We start from the raw sequence: 20916 nt of genomic DNA on the forward strand, positions 1-20916 counted from the left end.
AGAGTATCATGTAGTGGTAAAAAAAAAAAAAAGTAAAAAATATCCAGAATAATCTATATATAATGTTAAAAAGATACTTTGGGGTAAGAAAAAGGGGAAAATAAGAATATATATATTTGTATTTACTTATATCTGCATAAAGAAATACTGAAAGAAAATGCGAGAAAGTAGTTTCCTGCAACGGGGGTGTGATATCACGGGGACAGGGATTGGAGTGACACTTTTTACTCTATCACTGTAGTATTTAAACTACCTAAGAGTGTTAATTTTTTTAATGTTAGACACCGATACCCAAAGTGTGGGCTAATTTTCCTTTCTTCTTTTATAGCACAAGTTGTGAATGACCTCACTCAAAATCGATTCTTTGAAAATCCTGCCTTGAAGGAGCTGCTGTTCTACAGCATTCATGATGCAGTTTTAGGCAGCCAGCTTCGGGAGGCGCTTGCCGAGCAAGAAGCCACCGCCGCCCCTCCGCAGGAGGACTCAGAACCCAACGCCACTCCAGAAGCTTAGAGGAGGAACCCAGCTGGGATGGGGTACGAGCCTCTGGGAAATTACTCACTTACACATTTTAAGTACTAGACACTAGACATCCCCCCGCTAAGGGTAAATGCTAGTAGTCAAGGTTTGATTTGGAGGGTGAATGACGCACATAGCAAGATGTATCTTACTTGTGTTTTTTTTTTAATTGAATTATTTCAAAGATAAATTGTCCCTCTTGCCTGCATTTACTGTGCAGTGACATTCCTGTTACCCTTTAGTGTTACCTTTATAAGCCGAGCATTCCAGAAGTCATTTCCTTTAATTGCTTTATGTACCAATCATATATGCTTTCACCAGATGGGTAGCATCCTTACTTTGGTACTTGCTGGTGTACAGACTTTCTGTAATCAGAGCTAACTAACAGAAGGGGCACACCCTCAGTTTTCTAGAAGTTCTTTAAAAATAACCTTTTATTACTAAAGAAGCATTATGAGTACAATAAAAAGAATAGAAAAAATAAACTAAAAACATTATATTGCTACCATTCAAAGATTATCACTAACACCTTAAGGCATATCCTTCCAGATCTTTTTCTGTGCATATATACTTACATTTTTTAACCAGAGTAAGATCATATTCTACATAGTGCTCTGTAAGTCATTTTTCAGTCAACAATCCTTGTTTCCTCATCTGGAATACTTTTACCTCAGATCATATTCAGGTTTCCCCAGTTGTCCTCAAATTTATACTTGGTCTGTCCAGACTAGTATCCATTCTGTGACCTACCACTACAACTGGTCATGTCCCTTCAAGTCCCTTAAGTCTATCTTAATCCAGTACAGTCCCTTTTATGACATTGAGTTGTTGAAGAGAGACTGGGGCAGTTGTCCTGTAGAATCCCCATTTTGTTCTTTCAAGGTGTTATATCGCTTGTCCCTTTATTTCCTGAATTACCTGTAATCTAAAAGTTTTATCTAAAAGCTTCATGGATTTGAATAAAACATTTTTTTTTTTTTGCTGGAATATATCCTAGATGAGACACATGCTTTAAATCTCATCACATCAGAAAACACATAATATCTAGTTGACCTACCACTAAATGATGCCGATAGCCTCATCCCCCACTTACGTTTTCTCCATTGTGACTTGTGAGTTTTCTATCTGGTTTTCCTTTGGCATCGAATGAATGCCCAGTTCCCATTAGCCATTCACCCAGAGGTTTTAACAGTGATAATCCTTGCTTAAATCAATAATTTTATTAAGGCTTGAGATTTTTTTTTCCATTTCTCTCATTTCTTCAGCATTTATTAGTTGCTGTTTCTTTGTAAACTACAGCTATCCCTCCTCAACCTGAGCTATTTGGTCATCCTTAAATACAATCCTTTCTTACTGGAAAGGCAGGTTAAATGCTTTATTTTTTCCATTTAACTATCAACTTCAAAGTAAGGAGCTGGTTTAACGGGCAATGACATAGTAGGCTCTTTCACATTTCTCTTTTTTTCAGTGTAATCATAGGCTCGTGTATTTTTACAGTTTTAATGTTCCTCAGTCCATTATAATAATTCTTTTTGGTGCTCATTTGTCACTACTGTGACCAGTAGGCGCCCCTAGAACTTCTGTTGCTGCTAATAGTAAAGTAACCTTAAAGACCATGTATTTAAGAAAGCTAATTTCTTGATATAACTTAGTATCTTCCTTGGAAGTCCATAATAGTTATCAGTTAATTCTTATCAGACCCAGGGAGGGTAAGCCTATGAATGAGTAAAATGCCTATTTCAGGCAGTCTTCATAGTTGTTCAAGTGGGGGGAGAACTTTAAGCCAATTCGTCATCAAAAAGGTCTTGCTCTTGTAGTTCTAAGTACTACCTCACTCCAAATCAAAGCACAAGTAATAGCCAACCTGCCTAAAACCTCCTCTGCTGAGATTTCCTGCTAACAGTCCGTTTTTCAAGTATGTTTTCTTACTGACTTCTTTTTAGTTTTCATAAAGAAAACACTGCCAGGAGAAAAGTGGGCAGATCCCAGGAAAGAGTCGTGTTAGCATGGGTCTAACTCCAACCAAACCCTATGGTTTGTTTGCTTTAACTCTCAGATTTTGCAGTGACTTTACTAATTTAAAGTGGACCACCTCCTTTCTAATCAGTACTTAATGGAGATCTAGAAAGAAATGAGATTTTCACCCAGCTACTTCCTTTGCAATCATCACACGTAAGATCAGATACATCTGCATTCTGATAAAGACTGCCTTCTGAAGGAGCATGTAGTTGTAGCACCTCAGCTTTAGTGGAAGCTTTTGTACGAGGGCCTGCACCATTTCCGCCACTAATGCAGAACTTAAAGATTCTAAACAATGTTATAAAATACTTCATTGCATTGACTTTAGCACCCGTCTTCATCAAATGCTTTACATACAGAAATTCACATCCTAGCTGTTGATAGATTGAAAGTAGGGTACAAAAAATAGTATTTATCTGTATTTACAGATTTGTATTTAACTTTTCTGTTCCTTAATTTTCAACCTATTTTGAATAGATTTTTACCATGTACATAAAAAGCACTGAAGTCTTAAGGAAAGTTGTTTGTTTGTTTGTTTCAGCGAGCCTCTGAGGATGTAAGAATGCATTTCAAAATGTTTTATCTATATGTAAATATGTTGGAATGTTTTACTTAAAATTACTTAATATAGTAGAAAATTTCCTGACCTTTTTTACTTTAAGTTTGCCTCTTTGTTCTTCTTTCTGGAGCTCAATAGCCAGTAGCGTGTGCTTCCTATGTGTCTCAAACCCTGGTTCAAATTCAGTCTCACTGCCCTGTCAAAATGAGCATAATCCACAATGATAGATCTAGGGACTTGGTTGGTCTTATTTTATGGCAATATGGGAGAGCCCTGTCTTCAGGAAGGTCCCATATAGAGAAGTTGTCTTTCTAAAATCCTACATGATAGGATAGTGGTTGATTTCTGCCTCATGGATGGATGGAATATGTAAACAATTGTGAACCAGGGCCCAGAAAATTAATTCATGTCATAGATATGGACTCTGTATAATGGCAGCTTATAGTGGGATCCCATTTGCCAGTCCCATCTGCAGTGGGACTCAGAGAAACAAGGATATGAATCCTCTGCAAGCCCTGGGAGTTCACTTTATAGTTTTCAGGTAACCCCTAAAACCCTTATAGTTTTCAGGTAACTCCGTGTGGTTTGATCCTGTATTCTTACCTACTTAACAGAGAAAGGAGGTACCTGCCTCCAAAGGTACATTTTGGGAAAATGAGTCTTCCCTGGTGTGTGCATGGAGTGGGTAACAAACCCAAAGAATCTGCCCTGGAATGGGTAGGTGTGTTTTTCTGTGTTTTGGGGGATGTGGGGATGGGGTGGCGTATGCCCTTGCGGAGGCTGAGGGAGAGGGAAGGGAGTATGTAATGTGGTAGGGAAGGCTTGATCTGTTACGTCTGCCCCTTTAAAGATATTAATCAACTTAAAATTATCAGATCACACAAAACTTCCTTGGTGTGAGCCTGTGCGCTTTGAGTGTAAAAACTGCTGTTGGTCCTTTTTAGTGTACCTTTCAGGAATGCTTTTAGGAGTCCATATATTTAGATTTGTGATAATACGGTTTGAGTGTAGATAAAAGTTGGGTTGAGAAGTGACAGAAGTACCTACCTTAATTCTCCAAATAGCCAACCAAAATGCATGGGAGGGTTTTGAAACCGCTCAAATCCCAACAACAGAATGTTCAAGAACTTAGCATTGTAGCAGGTAACCTGCCTGCTTATGGACTTGGGTTTAATGAAGCCTGAGCATCTCAAAAATTTATCTGCCTTTGAGAAAAAAGGCACACCAGGCTCTTCATTTCACTTTATGTTAACAGATGACCTGAGCTTTGTGGAAATTACATTTTTACAAATCCATCACATTTTTACAGTGTTTTTTAAAAGTATTTTCTAAAGAGCACTACAGCATTTTTCTAGAGTCATCAACTCTGTGTTTTATCAGCACTGATTTATTTATGACATACACGTGTGCCCATACACACGCATATACACATGTATACGTACACACACGTATTTTAGGTGGAGGGGGTTACCAACGAGTGTGTATTTTATCTTTTAAAATGGGATACAAAGATGCTAATCTAGATACAGTTGGGCAGAAACACCCAAATTTTTCAAATAATTGTCGGTTTGATGTGTGGTCAGTTAGATTTTCAGCATGTAACTGAGATGTCAAGATTCTCCAGAGTCTAGAATATGTTAGTCCTGAGTGAGCTCAAGACATCCTCCAGTGTGAGTCATCTCAAATTGGTGCATAGAAGTATGTGGCTATGTGAAAACATGGTAAGACTTCAAACAGCGTGATCTAAATGCTTGTTTCTCAAAATATTACAAAAACATACATCTTCAGTTATTTACCTGAGTATTTTATTATATGCATAACACCTAGAAAGGGTTCATCCTATTTCATACCTCACGAGAGACCAGGGCAGGCTTGGAAAAATTTTTCTTACCAATTTCGCAAAAAAGAAAAATGGAAGACAGAAAAGAATGCTGGTTGGATTTTATGAATGAAGAGCTTTCATTTTTCTCTTTGAAAATGTTCATATTTTAAATACTTCAACTCAATACTCAAAGCATTACATTGTCCACTTTTTCTTTGAATTAAAATGTATCCAGCTCTTGCTATTTTGCATTACTTATGAACATTGAACTGCAATAAAAACAGTCTTTATGGTGCCTGGGTCTCAGTATTTGGGCGGGGAGGATAACTGTGGTGCAAGACAAGAGGGGATTTGGTGGCGGCTGAACAAGAAAGAATTTTAAAGGGATGTGCTGAGGATCCTAATTCGATTTTATTTTTAGAAATACCTCACTTCACCAGAAGTCTAACAGGAATTTTACTGAAATTTTAAACCATTAATTTACAAGATGAAGTATTTCTCTTTATGAAACCAATGGTGTATATATTTTTCTTTCTGCTTTACTGCTTCACTGGCCATTAAAATCACTAATTCTTGATTAACTTGAAATTGAAATCAACTCAAATGGCAAAGCAAAACCTAAGACATCAGATGCTTCTTCCACTTTAAAAAAAGTTTGGCCAAAGTGGTATTATTTATTCGATGTGGTAGGAAAAAAACAACATGTAAACACATGTGGTCCTGTGCCTAGATGGGCTATTGTGATGAGGGGCAGAAGAGCAGGAAGGTGAGGAACACAGGCGACAGAGCCGACACACCTGGACGTTCAATCCCAGCTCCAAGTCAATCAGGTAGGAAAGCTTTGCAGGCATTACATCAACATGCATGAGACCCGCCTCACCGCGTGGGAGGATACAATCGGCACCCATACAGCCCACAGGCCAGCATATGCCAAGAACATACGTGGTCTAAGCAAGCACTTGAGGAGATGGGACCCTTAAATGGTAGCACTTCAAAAACAGTCAACAGACACTGTAATAAGCATTTCTGCCAAATGACATCAGATATCACCTTTCACTGTACTACAGAAAAAAGACATCTGAAAAAAGCATACAATTTTGAAATGCTTTATTTTTATGTGTTTAATGGTTATTAACAAGTCTATTTAATAAGGTTAGGATTCCAATGAAAAGTGTTTTTGTGAAAGTCTTCAGGGGTCAGTTGTATGTCATATAGCGGGGAGTAGCACTGAATTTGGCATAAGACTTAATGACCTTATTTACAGCCTCCAGGAAATCCTTCTCAGTAGCAATTTTTCGCCGTGCTCTGATAGCAAACATACCAGCTTCTGTGCATACACTTCTAATCTCAGCACCTTTCGAACAAAAAGAAAACAACAGGCTTATTAAAGCAGCCTGAACACACAGACCGGCAAGTACAGTAAGCAAGACCTTTTCACCTACCAGTGCTATTTGGACACAGTCGTGCTAACAGTTCAAATCTGATATCTCTTTCCACGCTCATTGAGCGAGCGTGGATCTTAAAAATATGAGTCCGACCCTAAAAATAGGGGAATTAATAAATATTAAAATGGAAAGACATCACGAAATTTCAAGAATCCCTTCTCTAAAACAAAATGATTTTCTTACCTCTAGATCAGGTAAGCTAAATTCAATCTTTCTGTCCAATCTCCCTGGCCTCATCAGTGCTGGATCCAAAGTGTCAGGTCTGTTAGTGGCCATCAGCACTTTAATGTTACCTCGAGGATCAAAACCGTCCAGTTGATTGATCAGTTCCAGCATCGTTCTCTGCACTTCGTTGTCTCCTCCAGCACCATCATCAAAACGAGCCCCTGGGAAGACGAAAAATAAGCTCTTCGTGTCCACTCAGGACAGCACTATGTGTATCCCAGAAGTATTACAGATCTCAAGTCAGGTACTCCAGCTCAAGTGAACGTCTCACTTTTAAGCATATTCTGTAAGAACAGCCTACTTTACAGGAAAACTAAATTAGAAGGTGAATCTTTGAAAAGGACTCCTCATAGATATTTAAAAGGGGCTCCTTTCAAGTATTTTTTAAGTCCTCTTTGAGGAATTTTGTTTTTTAAATCACTCAAGAACACCTCCATTTCTAACACCATATACATCTGGATAAGGCAACAGAATCCATGCAAACTTTAGCACTCCAATGGTGTCTGACTGTATGTAAGAAACTGTCATACTCTAAGTTTCTCCAAACAGTCCTTAAAAATACAGCTACATCCATAATATAGTAGAACTGTACAGCTTACATCACGCTGATTTAGATGTGTTAGAGTACTCTAGATTGTCAATCTCTCATTTCAACCAACATAGCAAAAAAAAAAAAAAAAAAAAGGCCTCCAAATATATATTCTCCTTTTTAAGCTGTATAAATACATATTGTTGTATTAAGGTATTATGTACACTATATAAAACAAAAAAATTGGAAAACTTTTAAATGAGATTAAAAGTATGAAGAAAAATTCTAGATTTTCTTCCTGCACACTAATACTATTTGATACACAGTCTACTTTGGACACTACCTCTTCAGAGCATCCTGACATCATCATAAGGCTTATTCCAAAAATTCTATAAAGGAAACTTCAGAGTCACAACACTAAATCGATACACTGTGGTCACATTATGGCTGGCCCTTGAAGACATTAACCACAGAAGCATCCAAACTCAACAACACTCATCTGTCTAAAAACAAGACTCGGGGTAACCTAACTGCAGTCCCCAAACAGCATTACAGGGTGCAACTATATTTTCAAGTCATTTTTGTCACTAAGTTCATTAACTGAAACATATGCCAATTCCTCCAGCTATTAAGAATGATTACTCTCAAAGACTATTGTAACAGTTCAGGCCTCCAGAAGAGTAGCTTTCAAGGTCTATCTCATTTATGACTTACTTCAAACCAAACACCCATAAAATTAACAAGGTATGAATTATCATTCCCTTTATAAGGCAAGTGAACAGAGTCTCAGAGTTAGAATAACCTGCCCAGATCCCACAGCTAATATTTTATTTCATCAAATCGACGAAGCCAACAAGAACATTCTTTTAGGTATACTTCATGAAAAACCACCACCAATTAAATTATGCCCCAAAGCTTTCTGATCACATTAAGTGAAGCTGTATCCTAAGTTGAGAGTTGTTAAAGTGTGAAAACAAGGGTCATGTGAATGAAATTAGGAAAAGTACAAAGATAAAGACTTGGAGAAATAGCAATGCTCTGTTTCTTTTTTCCTAATAATGTATCTCTACTGGTTATTAGATCTGTAGCTCCGACACGCCAGAGCTCATACAAGAGCTGGAATTAAAATTTTGTAAAAGATTAACGTATCAAGAGAACTCTACACATATTACTTTAAAACACTCACGAAACCCAATCCTAAAGTAGTACTCTAATATACTGCCCATACCTCCAATAGCATCAATTTCATCAAAGAAGATAAGGCAGGCTTTTTTTGTTCTGGCCATTTCAAAGAGCTCCCGAACCATTCGAGCCCCCTAATGAGAAAAATAATTTAATTCAGAGTTGGTTTAAAAAAACTTTTAAGTACAGTAAGAAATTATGCTTCAAACCTTTCAATATTCCTAACAGTGTTCTCAACTATTATTACCAAAAGCTTTTTCAAAAAAAAAATGACATTTGTTACCTATTCCATCATATTAATCTCATTAGCTTCAAAACAGTATTAATTTCATGATTCTTTACCTATTAAATAGCCAATAACTTCCAGACTTGAAGAGATCAAATTAACAGTTAAATGCACCATTTCAATCAGTTAAACTTGAGGAAATAAAAAATGGCACCTGATTTATCACTTGGCATTTCTGATCACCAATTTTAATTTGTAAGTTTTGATCAAGGAATAAAATTATACCTTAACTAATACAGTTCCTTTACTAATTCTTATTCTAAGTATATGAGTTGTTAATGCTTCAGATGCAATATATACAGCCCTAGACTTCCTCTCTAATGAGAACATATATACACATGTGTATGTATGTGTGTGTCACACATATACAGACAACTATGTTCTTTCTCAGTAGAATATGAAACTTTGCCTCTGAAATAAAAGTACACTTTTAAATGCACAATTCACCACGTTTCTGGGGACTTACACACCAAGTCTGTAGAAAAGGTCCCAGCATACTGATTAAAAATTTTAAGCAGTTTAGTTCCAGTGACCACAAGGAAAGGCTGGTGGCTTCTGAACTACTAATTACAAACCATCAATCAAAAAAATTTCAAGTCTCAGTCTTTCAATGTGGAATTGATGAGGGAGTGCGGGGCAAGCTGAGGGCAAAGTATAGGCTAACAGCAACCCCCACCTCCCGGTGGACTATGTGTAGTAACCCTCGGACACTCCTCGCTACCCAAGAACAAAGGAAAAGGGTTTAAGTGCTTGCCATGGTAATGTGGGAAACGAAAGCAAATGAAAAATTAAATTCCCTTACTGCCTACAGCCCACAGACAAGTCCTTGAAACCAGCAGAGTGACCTCCCTCTAGGAGCTCAGCTGCCTAGATGTACTTTGCTAGGAGCAAAAGTGAATCTTGGCTTAACAATATCCCAACCTCAAGGATCCTGTAAGTCTACTTCCTTTATCTCAACTGCCCCAAGATAAATAATGGCAATCATACTTCAAGCTTATGGCCCCCGATATACATTTGAAGGGTCTCATGACTGAGGTTTTATTAAACAGTAATAAATGGTGTTTCCCTAACAACAGCTAACCTCTCATGGTCTTGGAAACCTTATTTCCAAAATGCCAGAGACTTACTCTATCCCTGACCGCCCCCAACCTGAGGGTATATAATGAGTTACCCATCACAACCCCAGTGCAGCTCTTCCTGCCCACAGGTCTTGTCCCCACCTTTCTGCACCAAAGATGTCTTCAAGAATTCTTTCTTGGTCGTCAGCTCTGGACCCCACGAACCCCATCACCCCAAAACTTCATCAGAACTGCTATTCCACATTATAAATCTTTCATGGGGCTACATATGTTTTGATCAATTTACTTTACCTCACCAACGTACTTCTGTACAAGTTCAGATCCAATAACTCGAATGAAGCAAGCATCTGTCCTGTTAGCAACTGCCCGAGCACAGAGTGTCTTGCCTGTACCCGGTGGGCCAAAGAGCAGCACACCCTTGGGAGGCTCAATGCCAAGGTTAACAAACCTCTCCGGCTGTGAGGGAGACAGGATTTTTACATTTATTACTTAGGTATGATAAAAACAAAACTACTTCTATATCATATTTAAATCAAAATTATTGACTCCATAATCAATATACTTAATAAGAATTTTACTTATTCTAAGACATAAGATCTAAACTAGACTCATATCAATACATAATGCTGAACAGCTTTTAAAGGTATTTCTCATTAACAATACATTTTTCCCTCTAATTTAAAAAAAAGTACTGTTTTAAAAAACAAAAGAATTATGGTATTTAATATTCTAGTTTTCCATTATCCTCCTCAGCTTAATTTGATTCAATTTCCTCTTGGTATCATTAAAACACATGGTTCCTTCTACAATAACTTATATTTAACATCTTGCTAAAGGTTACACCTCAACTCCTGTCACTCAAAATAGCAGATCTTTCTGCTTAGAGTAGGCCTGACCACTTGATTTGCTTTCTCTCCTGGGACATACTAATTCACCACTCCTCTATCTTCTACCCCCTCACTAAGGAAAATATAAAATTTTTAAAGCTATCTAATGACAGGCAATTTAAGTGCACAGACTCAGCCACTTACATGAAGTAATGGGGTTTCAACTACTTCTCGAAGTTTCTCAATCTGTTCTTTACAGCCACCCACGTCACTGTATGTGACATCAGGTTTTTCCTCCACCTAAGGATGAAAATGTAGAACGTAAAAAGCCACAGGCTTTTGAATACTAGTTCAAATGTTCTATCCAGTAGAGCAGACCCAATACCCTAAAAGGAAAATCAGACTCCTAACAAGTAAGAATTTTAACAAAAATGGAATACATTGTCCAGTGTCCTAGAACCACTTGCTGTTATTACTTGCTATGATAACCAGTAAAAGAGACAAACCAGAAAAAGAAAGACTGATAAAGACTTTCTCATCTGAAAAACTGCTTAAAACATTTTCGCAGCTCTTCAGTATATGCCCACATATTGACAGGTTTCTAGTCAATATTTCTAGTCAGCCTTTGAGATGGATGCAACTGTATTCAAAGTCATGTCATTCCTCTTCCCTCCCGCATTTTCTTACCTGCATCATGGTAACTGTTGGGTCAATCTTGGGAGGCAGCGGAATGTGAATTTGATACTTATTTCTGTCCACACTAAAGAGATAAAAAAATATCCTCACTCAATACATTCAAAAAATTTACTAAGTTAATTACATGTATCGTACATAACTTCCTTAATCCTAACTATCCTAGAGCAAGTTCTTCCTCTCCTTACACCATGTTACTTTCAACAGACTGGTAAACTCAACTCTAAAATCCTGCACTTCTTTGAGTATGACATTTAAAGCCATTCACAAAAAGCCCCAGTGGGGGTGGGAGAAAGGAGGTGGGTGGGAGGTCAGGAAGCTGATGCAGAAGAAAGGATGTCCAACTGTAGTACTCTACTGCACAGTATCCCTGTATTCCGTGGCACCCAGCCCATTCATTCAAAAGAAAGCCAAGGATGTGAATGTGACATGGTATCTTTAACGAAAGCAGAGTATAAGTAGAATCTTACCCAACTCTCATCCCTTCTTCAATGTCAGTAGGTGCCACCTGATCACTAAGGTCCACCACAAACTTGGCAAACTGCTTCACGTTGATAATGTACTTTGGGTCCTCCGAATCAGCATTGATGATCTTTGTACACCTAACAGAGCAAAAGGCTTGATTAAAGAACCTAAACCACTAATAATGAATTCAAGTAACTGGATTCTGTCCTGGGCAAGCAGTAAACTGATGAGCAGGTGTAAATGAGAACTGCAGAAATTAGGCCACTATTAAAGATCTTTTTCTATGGAGTATGCGCAACCCCAAGGGTCCACTCCACTTTAGCTAAACTGGAAAATTTTCAAAAGATACACTGCCCTAGAAAAGTAAACCCAAATATTTCAACATTAAGAAGTTCTCTATGGGCACCTAGGTGGATCAGTCGATTAAGCATCCAACTTCGGCTCAGGTCATGATCTCAGTTTGTGAGTTCGGGCCCTGCATCGGGCTCTGTGCTGACAGCTCGGAGCCTGGAGCCTGCTTCAGATTCTGTGTCTTCCTTTCTCTCTCTGCCCCGCCCCTGCTCACGCTCTATCTTTCTCTCTCAAAAATAAAATTTAATTAAAAGTTTTTTTTTTTTTTAAGTTCTCTAATTTTTTTTAAAGTCTATTTATTTATTTTGTGAGAGAGAGAGAGAAAGAGAGAGAGAGAGCAAGTGGGGAAGGAATAGAAAGAAAGAGAATCTCAAGCAGGCTCTGCACCACCAGTGCAGAGCCCACTGCGGGGCCCGAACTCACAAATCACCTGATCATGACCTGAGCTGAAGTCAGACGCTTAACCCACTGAGCCACCCAGGTGCCCCAATAAGTTCACTAATTTGATTTTCTTAACTATGTTTGTTTATTTGTAATACTCTTCTATATCTTAAGTTACTCTCCATTTTATTTTCCCATTGGAAAGACAGTCATTTTACATCAAGTTAAGTAATGTGTTTTCATTCTTTCCTGAGTTTATACTTCAAATCCATTTTTATCATTGTTGCTATTTTTAACTTAAATGTATTTTAATTTCTTTTTCTGTGTGACATGGTGAAGGCAAATCTGTAATACCATGTACATAATAATAGCAAGTAGTCTAGGGCGCCTGGGTGGCTCAGTTGGTTGAGAGTCTGACTCTTGATTTCAGCTCAGGTCATGATCTCAGAGTTGTGAGATCGAGACCGGTATCAGGCTCTGCACTGTACATGGAGCCTGCTTGAGATTCTCTCTCCCTTTTCCCTTACACAGGCAGGTGCTCTCTCTCTCCCTCTTTCTCAAAAAAAAAAAAAAAAAAAAAAGACTCAAAGATAAAGTTAAGAAAATCTCACAAAAGTAGACCAAAAAGACCAAAAACAAACAAATAAAAAACAAAAAAACAAAAAAAACGCAGGAGAGAAAGATTAGCATATTAGTGGAGATATCCAGGAGGCCCAATTTCCAAAGAATAGAAGTCTGAAGTCTGGAACAGAGGACCAAGAACATGGGAAATCAGTAAGCAATAATTTCAAGAAAAACCACCACCGTGAAGGGCAGGAGAGCCCAGCACCGTGGATGAAATGGATCAGTACTGAGGCACGTAGTCATGAAAGTTCAGAACCACGAGAACAAGGAGACCCTATGACTTTCAGATGAAAAACAGGTCACATGTACGGGACTGGGAATCAGAACAGCTTCAGACCAACAATACCAGGAGCTGGAGGACAATGGAATGCTGCCTTCAAAATTCTGAAGAAGGAACTTTATATCAGCCAAGACCTTTTCAGACATACGTAGTCTCCAAATATGACATCCCAAAAAAAGAAAAGAAAAAAAAAAAAAGGGGGGGAGGAAAAAAAAAAGGGGAAAAAAAAAAAGAAGGAAAAAAAAAGAAAAAAAAAAACAACAAATATGACATCCCAACTGACCTCTTTCAGGAAGCTACCAGAGAACAGAGCCCACCTAATGCGGGTGTAAGTAAACCAAAAAGACAAACTCATGGTACATAAACAACAGGAGAGAGGCAAAGGGAACCTGCAGGGAAAGAGGTCACAGGATGGTTGTGATTTCGTGGGTGGAAAGGGCCACCAGTAGTGCACTGAAGCAGGTTGGCAAGTGCTGGGAAAGACTTCTTCAGGAAAACGGACCAGAGAGAATCCTGGTGCAGAGGACACACCCGAGGCATATGTGAGAAAAAACCTGATGGACTTAACAAATCTGAAGACCAATTTAGTTGAGTATTTATATACATAGAAAACCAGGCAAATAAGAAAATGAGATGGTTATGACAAGAAAAATAAAAACTGGTACAAGAAAGAAAAAGCGATCAGTTTATTTACTACTTGCCTCTTTATAAATAGCACTACTTAGCCACAGTTGTGAAATCAATGAATACTGATCTAACCAAATTTTTAATGTAATTAAGGATGTAGGATAGGAAAAGTATCCTATCCTATTGGGATGATGACAGAGGAAACAAAATGAAATCCTCAGGCCAAGAGATGATATCTAAAGCTAAAAAAATAATCAAGATGTAATCTACAATACACAAGATTTTGCATTGTCCATAAGAATCATGAAGGTAGAAATCAAAATAACCAGCTAAAAATTTTGAAAATAGGTGTCTCTAGGGAAGAGGAATTGGGAAAGACAACTATTGTTACAGAATTATTTAACTCCTTAAAACCATGATAGAACTGAAAAATAAACCAAAATAAATGGGAAAGACAGAAAAAGGGAGTAAGGGATAAAGGAAAAGAGGAAAGGAAAAATAACCTTTACCATAGTAAAGAGATAAAATGAAAATAAAATTTCCAATGATTAGAATAAAACACAAAAGAATACAATCTTGAATTGGGCTAAGGCTTCTTGAGCAACATTCAAACCCAAAAGGTATAATGAAAATGTTTACATATTTTATTTGCCTCCTAAAAACTTTAAACATTAGTACAACAAAAAGTAGCAACAAGTTAAAAGTCAAGCGACAGAATGGGAAAAAAATATTTGTAGCATATTAAAGAAAAGATAAATACGTACAATATGTAAAGTGCTCCTAAAAATTCACAAGAAACAAACCAATAGAACAAAATATGAATGGACAGAAAAATACAAATGTCTAATAAGTATAAGAAGCAGCTATCACACCAGTAATCAGCACAATGCAAATTAAGATGAGATTTTTTCCCCCACATGGCAAAAGTGTAAAAATTGATGATCACATATCTTATATTGATCAGGCAAACAGGCATTTGCCTCAAAACCTCATGTTAAGGAGTATGAACTGGTCAAATCACCTTTTTCCAGATTTTCAAAACTGTAAATCCCTTTGACCTCATAATTCCACTGCTAATAAGCTATACTAAGAAATAAATGCACACACAGAGAAATATTTAACATGAACATTCAATGTAGCACCATGAAGAATCACAGAAATTGTAAACAGACCAACATCTACAGAATATTACATAATTTTTAGAAACCAAGAGAAACCAGAAATAGAGGTACTAGAAAAAAAAAAAAAATCAGGATATGTTTCTTTGCATGCAAATAAAATATATACATGAAGACATAGGACGACTAAGAGGACCAAACTATTTTCAGTTGTAGCTGAAGAAGGGGCAGTGGGACAGTGAAGATGGGAAGGAAGGTTCTCATGTCTTCATCTGCTCTTTCTGTATCATTTGAATTTTTATATGATTATGTCTTTACCTACTTCTTGAATAATTATTGAAGGCATAAAATTTAATCCCAGATACTTCTGGAGAAAGCTTTATTTATGCAGAATGTGGAATAAAAAACTTTTATGAACTATTGCATTATACCCCGGATTCTAAAAAGTGCTTGAGCGTACAGATAAGAATAAATTTTCAAGGAGTGCTATGCATACCTCGCAACCTGCAAAGGCTGTTCACTCTGCAGTGTTTGCTTATCTGCAGCCAAATCCCAGAGTGCTGGTGGGGCCAGGCCAGTATCAGATTCTTTGATACCTACATAAAGAAGGATAACAAAGGTTCACTGAAATGTTATGCATCACCTTGAAGCAAGCTTCCGCAGCCTCAGCACCAATGACGTTTTGGACTGAATACGTGGCAGTGGGGAGTGTCCTGTGTGTTACAGTCGGCAGCATCCCTGGCCTCTAACCACTGGATGCCACCAGCACCACCTCCCCTTCAAGTCACGAGAATCAAGAGTATCTCCAGTCACTGCCAAATGTCCTGGGGGAAGGGGATGCTGGGGCAAAATCACCCCAGTTGAAAAACACTGCCCTAAAGTAGTCACAAGCCAAAATCCAACACCATATTTGACAAATACTATGAAACTTCACCACTCAAGTTTCCAACTCATGAGCAGAAAAGTTTCCAACTACTGGGCAATAGCCCACTTACTTAAGCAATACCATGTGAGACCACATTTTTATTCGCTAAAAAATTTTTACTTGTTTATTAGAGTTTACTGAACTTGTCTCTGACCAATAGAAACATTACTTGCTTAAAGGATGATGTTGTTGCTTAACTGCTTAAGCATTATATTTGGTTGTAAAAGGTAGTGAAAGATTACTAAAGGAGATCCAATTTCTTAACAGACAGGAAGGATAGTAATTTTTTTTGTCTATAATTCACGAAGGAATAACATCTGTATTTAAACTCCTTAGATGTAATTAACACATTACATTTAAAGATAAGAGACAAGAATAATGAAATACACACCAGTAAGCTCATTGATCTTCTTGAGAAGTTGTTGAATGTCATCTTCAACCTGCTTTATCTGCCTAGAGTAAGTGCTCTGACCCTAGGAGATAAAAATCACTGTAATTAGAATATCAAGACATCAACAATTTATGAAACTGCAGACAGAAACTTTTAACAGTTACAATCTCAATAGCTATTATTGTCCCAATGCTTGTGACGTGGAAATAGAGAGAGTATATCATTTTCAGAAGTATTCCCAAACTAATATTTTTGCCCAAAGACACAATGCACTATTATGCAAGGTAACAAATGAAAATCATGCTTGAAATTAACCCAACTACAAGCCCTAAACATTGAAACTTTCTATTTCAGATCTAATTCAGGTACATACATTTTAAATATAGTAAACATTTGTCTAAGTTATTTCAAATATCTTTCAATATAGCACCACACTTAATTACAAATAGTATAAAAAATGTATGCGCTTTGACATGCTAAATATTTGCTCTCTGATCTAATCTGGAGAGAAACTGTGGTATGTAACTTTTTTCAGTGAGGATTACTATACACTGCCAGACGTCCTCTTCTAAATATTTTGGGAGGCTACTACCAACAATAGTTCTTTCAACATAAAACATCTATACTTGGTAGACATTGAAAACGACTTACGTAAGTTTTCAGCAAGGCAATATCCCCCTCATCCAGAGCTAAAATAAGAGAGAATACATGAGATTCAAAAAGAGGAAAGTAGAGCTAACAATTCTCTTCTGTTCAATTTACATTCAGTAACTGAGTGAGAAAAACTATGCAAAGTTGTAATGATATAAATACAACCAACAACAAGTTCCTGGACTCCAGGAACTTTTAACTAATTGGGTGAAGGCAGAATTTTACAAAGTATATAACACAGCTGCTGAAGAGTCTCAAAGGGATGTGACACAAAAACAGGAAGCCCAAAGAACAGAGTTTGAGAATCAAAACGACCTGGGTGCTAGCAACCTGGGTGCAATTGCAACGTCATGCAATTGCCAGGTAATGTTGGAAAACCCACTTTAAGCATCAGTTTTGCCATCTTTGAGAAACAGAGATAACCATAATTTTACCCTCACAATGTTGCTTTAAAGGTCAGATAAGATATGGATGAAGAAGCACCTAAAACTCTATACACGTTAATCATAATTATATGCAAGGAATAAATCTAGTAATACATTTACAGAATGATGGCATACCCAGAGAAATGCACAGATGAGATATTAAACCTCTGTGACTCAGTTTTCCACCAGGTGCCTGAGTAGCTCTGAGGTCTGCAGTATCCTAAAACACTTTCAAGGCAAACAGTAGAGTGTGGGATGAAAGTAAAGAGAAAATCTCTTTGGTGGGGGGGAGGTGGAAAAGAAGAAAAAAAAGTGCTAGGAGAGAGAGGTTGAAGTTGTTTAGGAAGGGAAGAGAGAAAAAGGGAAAAACAACAACAACAACAAAAACACTGCAAGAAGATTTTTTAAGTAGCCTGTCAGGAACAAAAGAAGAAAAGAGCATAAAGATGGAACTAAAAGGGGAAGAAATCCTGTGAGCTCCGTGTGCGTATCACCTGCACTGTGAGAAGTGCCAAGTGGCGGTGTTCTCTACAGAGAGTAATTTCACATTTTCAAAATTACAACTCCACTTCCAACATTCACCCTCCCGCTTGTGTTTGTGTCTGTGATAAGGTACACGAACAAGGTTATTCACTGCTCTAGAATGGCCACCAGATTGAAAGACACCTACATGTGCATCACTAAGGATTAATTATATGTATACTACTCACCCAAAAAAGTGGGATACTATGCAGATGCAGACAGGCAGACAGCACTGACTCCTTACATATAACGATATGAACTTATCCCTAAGACACATTAAAATCCGAAAATGTATATATACAATTCGCTACATTTTATGAAAGAACAAACCCTTGATATGCACAGAAAATGTCTAGAAAGATAACGCAAAATGGCAACACTAGTTGCCTCGGTGGATCATGCATGCACGCCTGGGGCCAAGGACCACTTTTTCAATGTGTCTTTTTTTTTTTTTTTTTTTTGAGACAGAGAGAGACAGAGCATGAACAGGGGAGGGGCAGAGAGAGAGGGAGACACAGAATCTGAAACAGGCTCCAGGCTCTGAGCTGTCAGCACAGAGCCCGACGCGGGGCTTGAACTCACCGACTGTGAGATCATGATCTGAGCCGAAGTCGGACGCCCAACCGACCGAGCCACCCAGGCGCCCCTCAATGTGTCTTTTTTTATACATTTAGTGTTTTGAATCACATGAATAAATTACGTAGTCAAAGAAATGTTTTTTTGTTTTTTTTTTTTAAGGAAAATTACTTCTCAGGATCCTGACTACACAGTGACAGCACCAAGCCATCCCACTTGAGGGGGAGGAGGGGCAGAAAGAGGATACAGGTGACCAAGCACCACCAGGCAGGGAAACTTTTCAAGGCCTGCAAGACCAAGCAGGGTGAGTAACTTCATCAGGACCTGAGCTGAACATGAATAAAAATGTCGATCAGCGAGAGATGAATACAGAACTTGGAGTAGCATGAGGGACACAGAAGAGGCAGCCAGGGTAAGCCGGCTGCCGCCCCCGACGAAATCATCGGGGGCACAAAAGGGACACAGGGCCGAGTGGCGAGCGGGACTCCAGCCTCTCCTCCGGGGCCAAGCCTGGCCCTGCTCCGGCCCGGAGCTCCTGCCTATGTCAACTGACCTCGGATGGGCTTGTCGTCCTTCTCATCCTCTTTGGTTTTCCGCTGATCGGCACCGAGGTAATCCGGCATTTTAGGAGCTCCAAAGGCCTCAGCTCTTAGGTGATTACACAGCACCTCTCTCGCTTCCGGTGGTGCCGCTCTTTCCTTTCCTCACCGGAAGTAAGCTGAGCTCTACGGATCCTTTTACTCTGCGCACGAGAACCGGAAGGGAGCCCTGGGGGAGGCGGGCTCGTGTCCTGCTCCCGGTTCCGTGGTCCAGGAAGAATTCCCTGTGGGAGGGGAACACGGGTGGTCCCTGGCCCCTCACCATGGGGAGATTCCCTTAGCGACGGCCTTTTAAGACCAACCGTGGCTCAGTCCTGACTTTAAATCCTGATTTAGTCATTCATTTACTGTTCACTCTTGGGTAACTTCGTTACTCTCTCTGCTTTAATTTTTCCTTTGCCTCGCAGCATTGTGGAGGCTTTAAACAACTAGTGTTTTCAAAGTATCTGGCATATTAGATACGCATTAAGTAGTGGCTAGATCTACGAATACAGTGAAGAGATATGGAAGTTGTTCCTTAATTTGATGTTAGCGTGGGATGAGGAGATGAAGAGTTTCAATTTTTGAGCCTCCTGCCAAAGAAGAGTGGTGCCTCAGATACAGGAAAGTCCGGGAAAAGAGCAGGTTTTGAAATAAATTCGTTTAGGAGGTAAACAGGAATTGATAAATAACTGTAGAATTTGGAAATGAAAAGTCGGACCCGTCTTTGCGTTAAAGGACTCAGTGCATAGTGGAGAGACAACCTACTGGATGGGGAAAGTATTTGCACGTCATATATCTGGTAAGGGATTAATATCCTGAGTATATGAAGAACTACCAATCAACAAGAAAACAACCCCATTTTATTTTTTCAACCTTTATTTTTAAGAGAGAGAGTGTGAGCGGGTGAGGGGCAGAGAGAGAGAGAGAGAGAGAGAGAGAGAATCTGAAGCAGGCTCCAGGCTCTGAGCTGTCAACACAGAGTCTGATAAGTGGCTCAAACTCACAAACCATGAAATCATTACCCGAGCTCGAAGTCCGAGGCTTAACCGGTTGAGCCACCCAGGTGCCCCAGAAAACAGCCCCATTTTAAAAATAGGTCATTGTAAGACCAGATGGGGGGGGGGGGGGCGGGGCGGAGAATGGATGAGGCAGGTGTGAGAATAAAATTAAGAAAGTGGAGTCAGGTTACTTTGAGTCTTAGAGCCTGTTTTAACAAGTGGTTGCATTAATAAAGAAAGGGGTTGGGAAACCTGGGTGGCTTAGTTGGTGAAGCAACCCACCTGGGCTGAAGTCATCATCTCACAGTTTGTGATTTTGAGCCCTGTATCAGGTGGGCTCTCTCCTGTCAGGGCTCTAGCCCAGAGTCTGCTTTGGATCCTTTGCGTCCCTCTCTCTCTCTACCCCTCCCCTGCTCTCTCTCAAAAAAAAAAAAAAAAAAAAAAAAAAAAAAAATATATATATATATATATATATATATATATATTTTTTTTTTTTTAAGCAAGGGGTCAGGGATAGCTTTAGGGGGAGTTGATTATCTTAGTTTTTGAAATGTCAATTGTGAAGTGACAATTTTGTCATGGGGTAGATAACGGGACAAATCAATGGATTTAACTGAAAATGTAATTCATAGAGAATAATTCTCTAACTTCCGGCGCTCTTTCCCAAAGGGTAGCACATCAAGTCTTTTATTTTGTGCAACCTATTCCAGATACTGGGGACGGGGAGGGGGAGGGCGGGGTGGGGGGGAAGCTTAGTGTGGAGGGGATGTGTGTGAATCTTCATCGACTGGTTTTCTTTTGCTAGTTCTTGCTTTT

The 20916-nt window shown here is 38.7% G+C and overlaps 2 protein-coding genes across 3 annotated transcripts in view; one reads left to right on the forward strand and one right to left on the reverse strand.

Moving 5' to 3' along the window:
- The window catches only part of SLC26A5 (solute carrier family 26 member 5), a 29694-nt gene extending 27100 nt beyond the window's left edge, over positions 1-2594 (forward strand). The window contains exon 18 of one of the 2 annotated variants that reach the window (XM_019451248.2): positions 329-2594. In XM_019451248.2, the coding sequence (XP_019306793.1) occupies positions 329-513 (185 nt within the window). In that variant the 3' untranslated portion in view covers positions 514-2594. The remainder of the gene's footprint in view (positions 1-328) is intronic. The other variant, XM_019451249.2, reaches the window with a different exon arrangement.
- A 3415-nt stretch (positions 2595-6009) lies between these two features.
- On the reverse strand, positions 6010-19234 carry PSMC2 (proteasome 26S subunit, ATPase 2). Its single transcript, XM_019451250.1, has 12 exons — positions 19075-19234; positions 16999-17036; positions 16348-16429; positions 15528-15627; positions 11656-11787; positions 11180-11252; positions 10697-10792; positions 9957-10121; positions 8347-8434; positions 6548-6750; positions 6362-6458; positions 6010-6273 (listed from the first exon to the last, which is right to left on the reverse strand). The coding sequence occupies exons 1-12, from the start codon at positions 19142-19144 to the stop codon at positions 6116-6118; spliced, it is 1302 nt and encodes a 433-aa protein (XP_019306795.1). The 5' UTR covers positions 19145-19234; the 3' UTR covers positions 6010-6115.
- Positions 19235-20916: the final 1682 nt, after the last annotated feature.

Source organism: Panthera pardus, unplaced genomic scaffold (assembly GCF_024362965.1).
Source record: "Panthera pardus isolate Hobbes unplaced genomic scaffold, ASM2436296v1 HiC_scaffold_8, whole genome shotgun sequence".
Lineage (NCBI taxonomy): Eukaryota > Metazoa > Chordata > Mammalia > Carnivora > Felidae > Panthera > Panthera pardus.

Bases quoted from the DNA above. Each gene is read 5' to 3' on its own strand.
- PSMC2 (XM_019451250.1), bottom strand. From the start codon at position 19,144: ATGCCGGATTACCTCGGTGCCGATCAGCGGAAAACCAAAGAGGATGAG. The intron at 10,122-10,696 runs GTAAGTGGCTGA...TCTCCCTCACAG, and splicing joins TTGAAACCCCATTACTTCAT to CCGGAGAGGTTTGTTAACCT. The intron at 6,274-6,361 runs GTAGGTGAAAAG...TTTGTTCGAAAG, and splicing joins ACTGTGTCCAAATAGCACTG to GTGCTGAGATTAGAAGTGTA.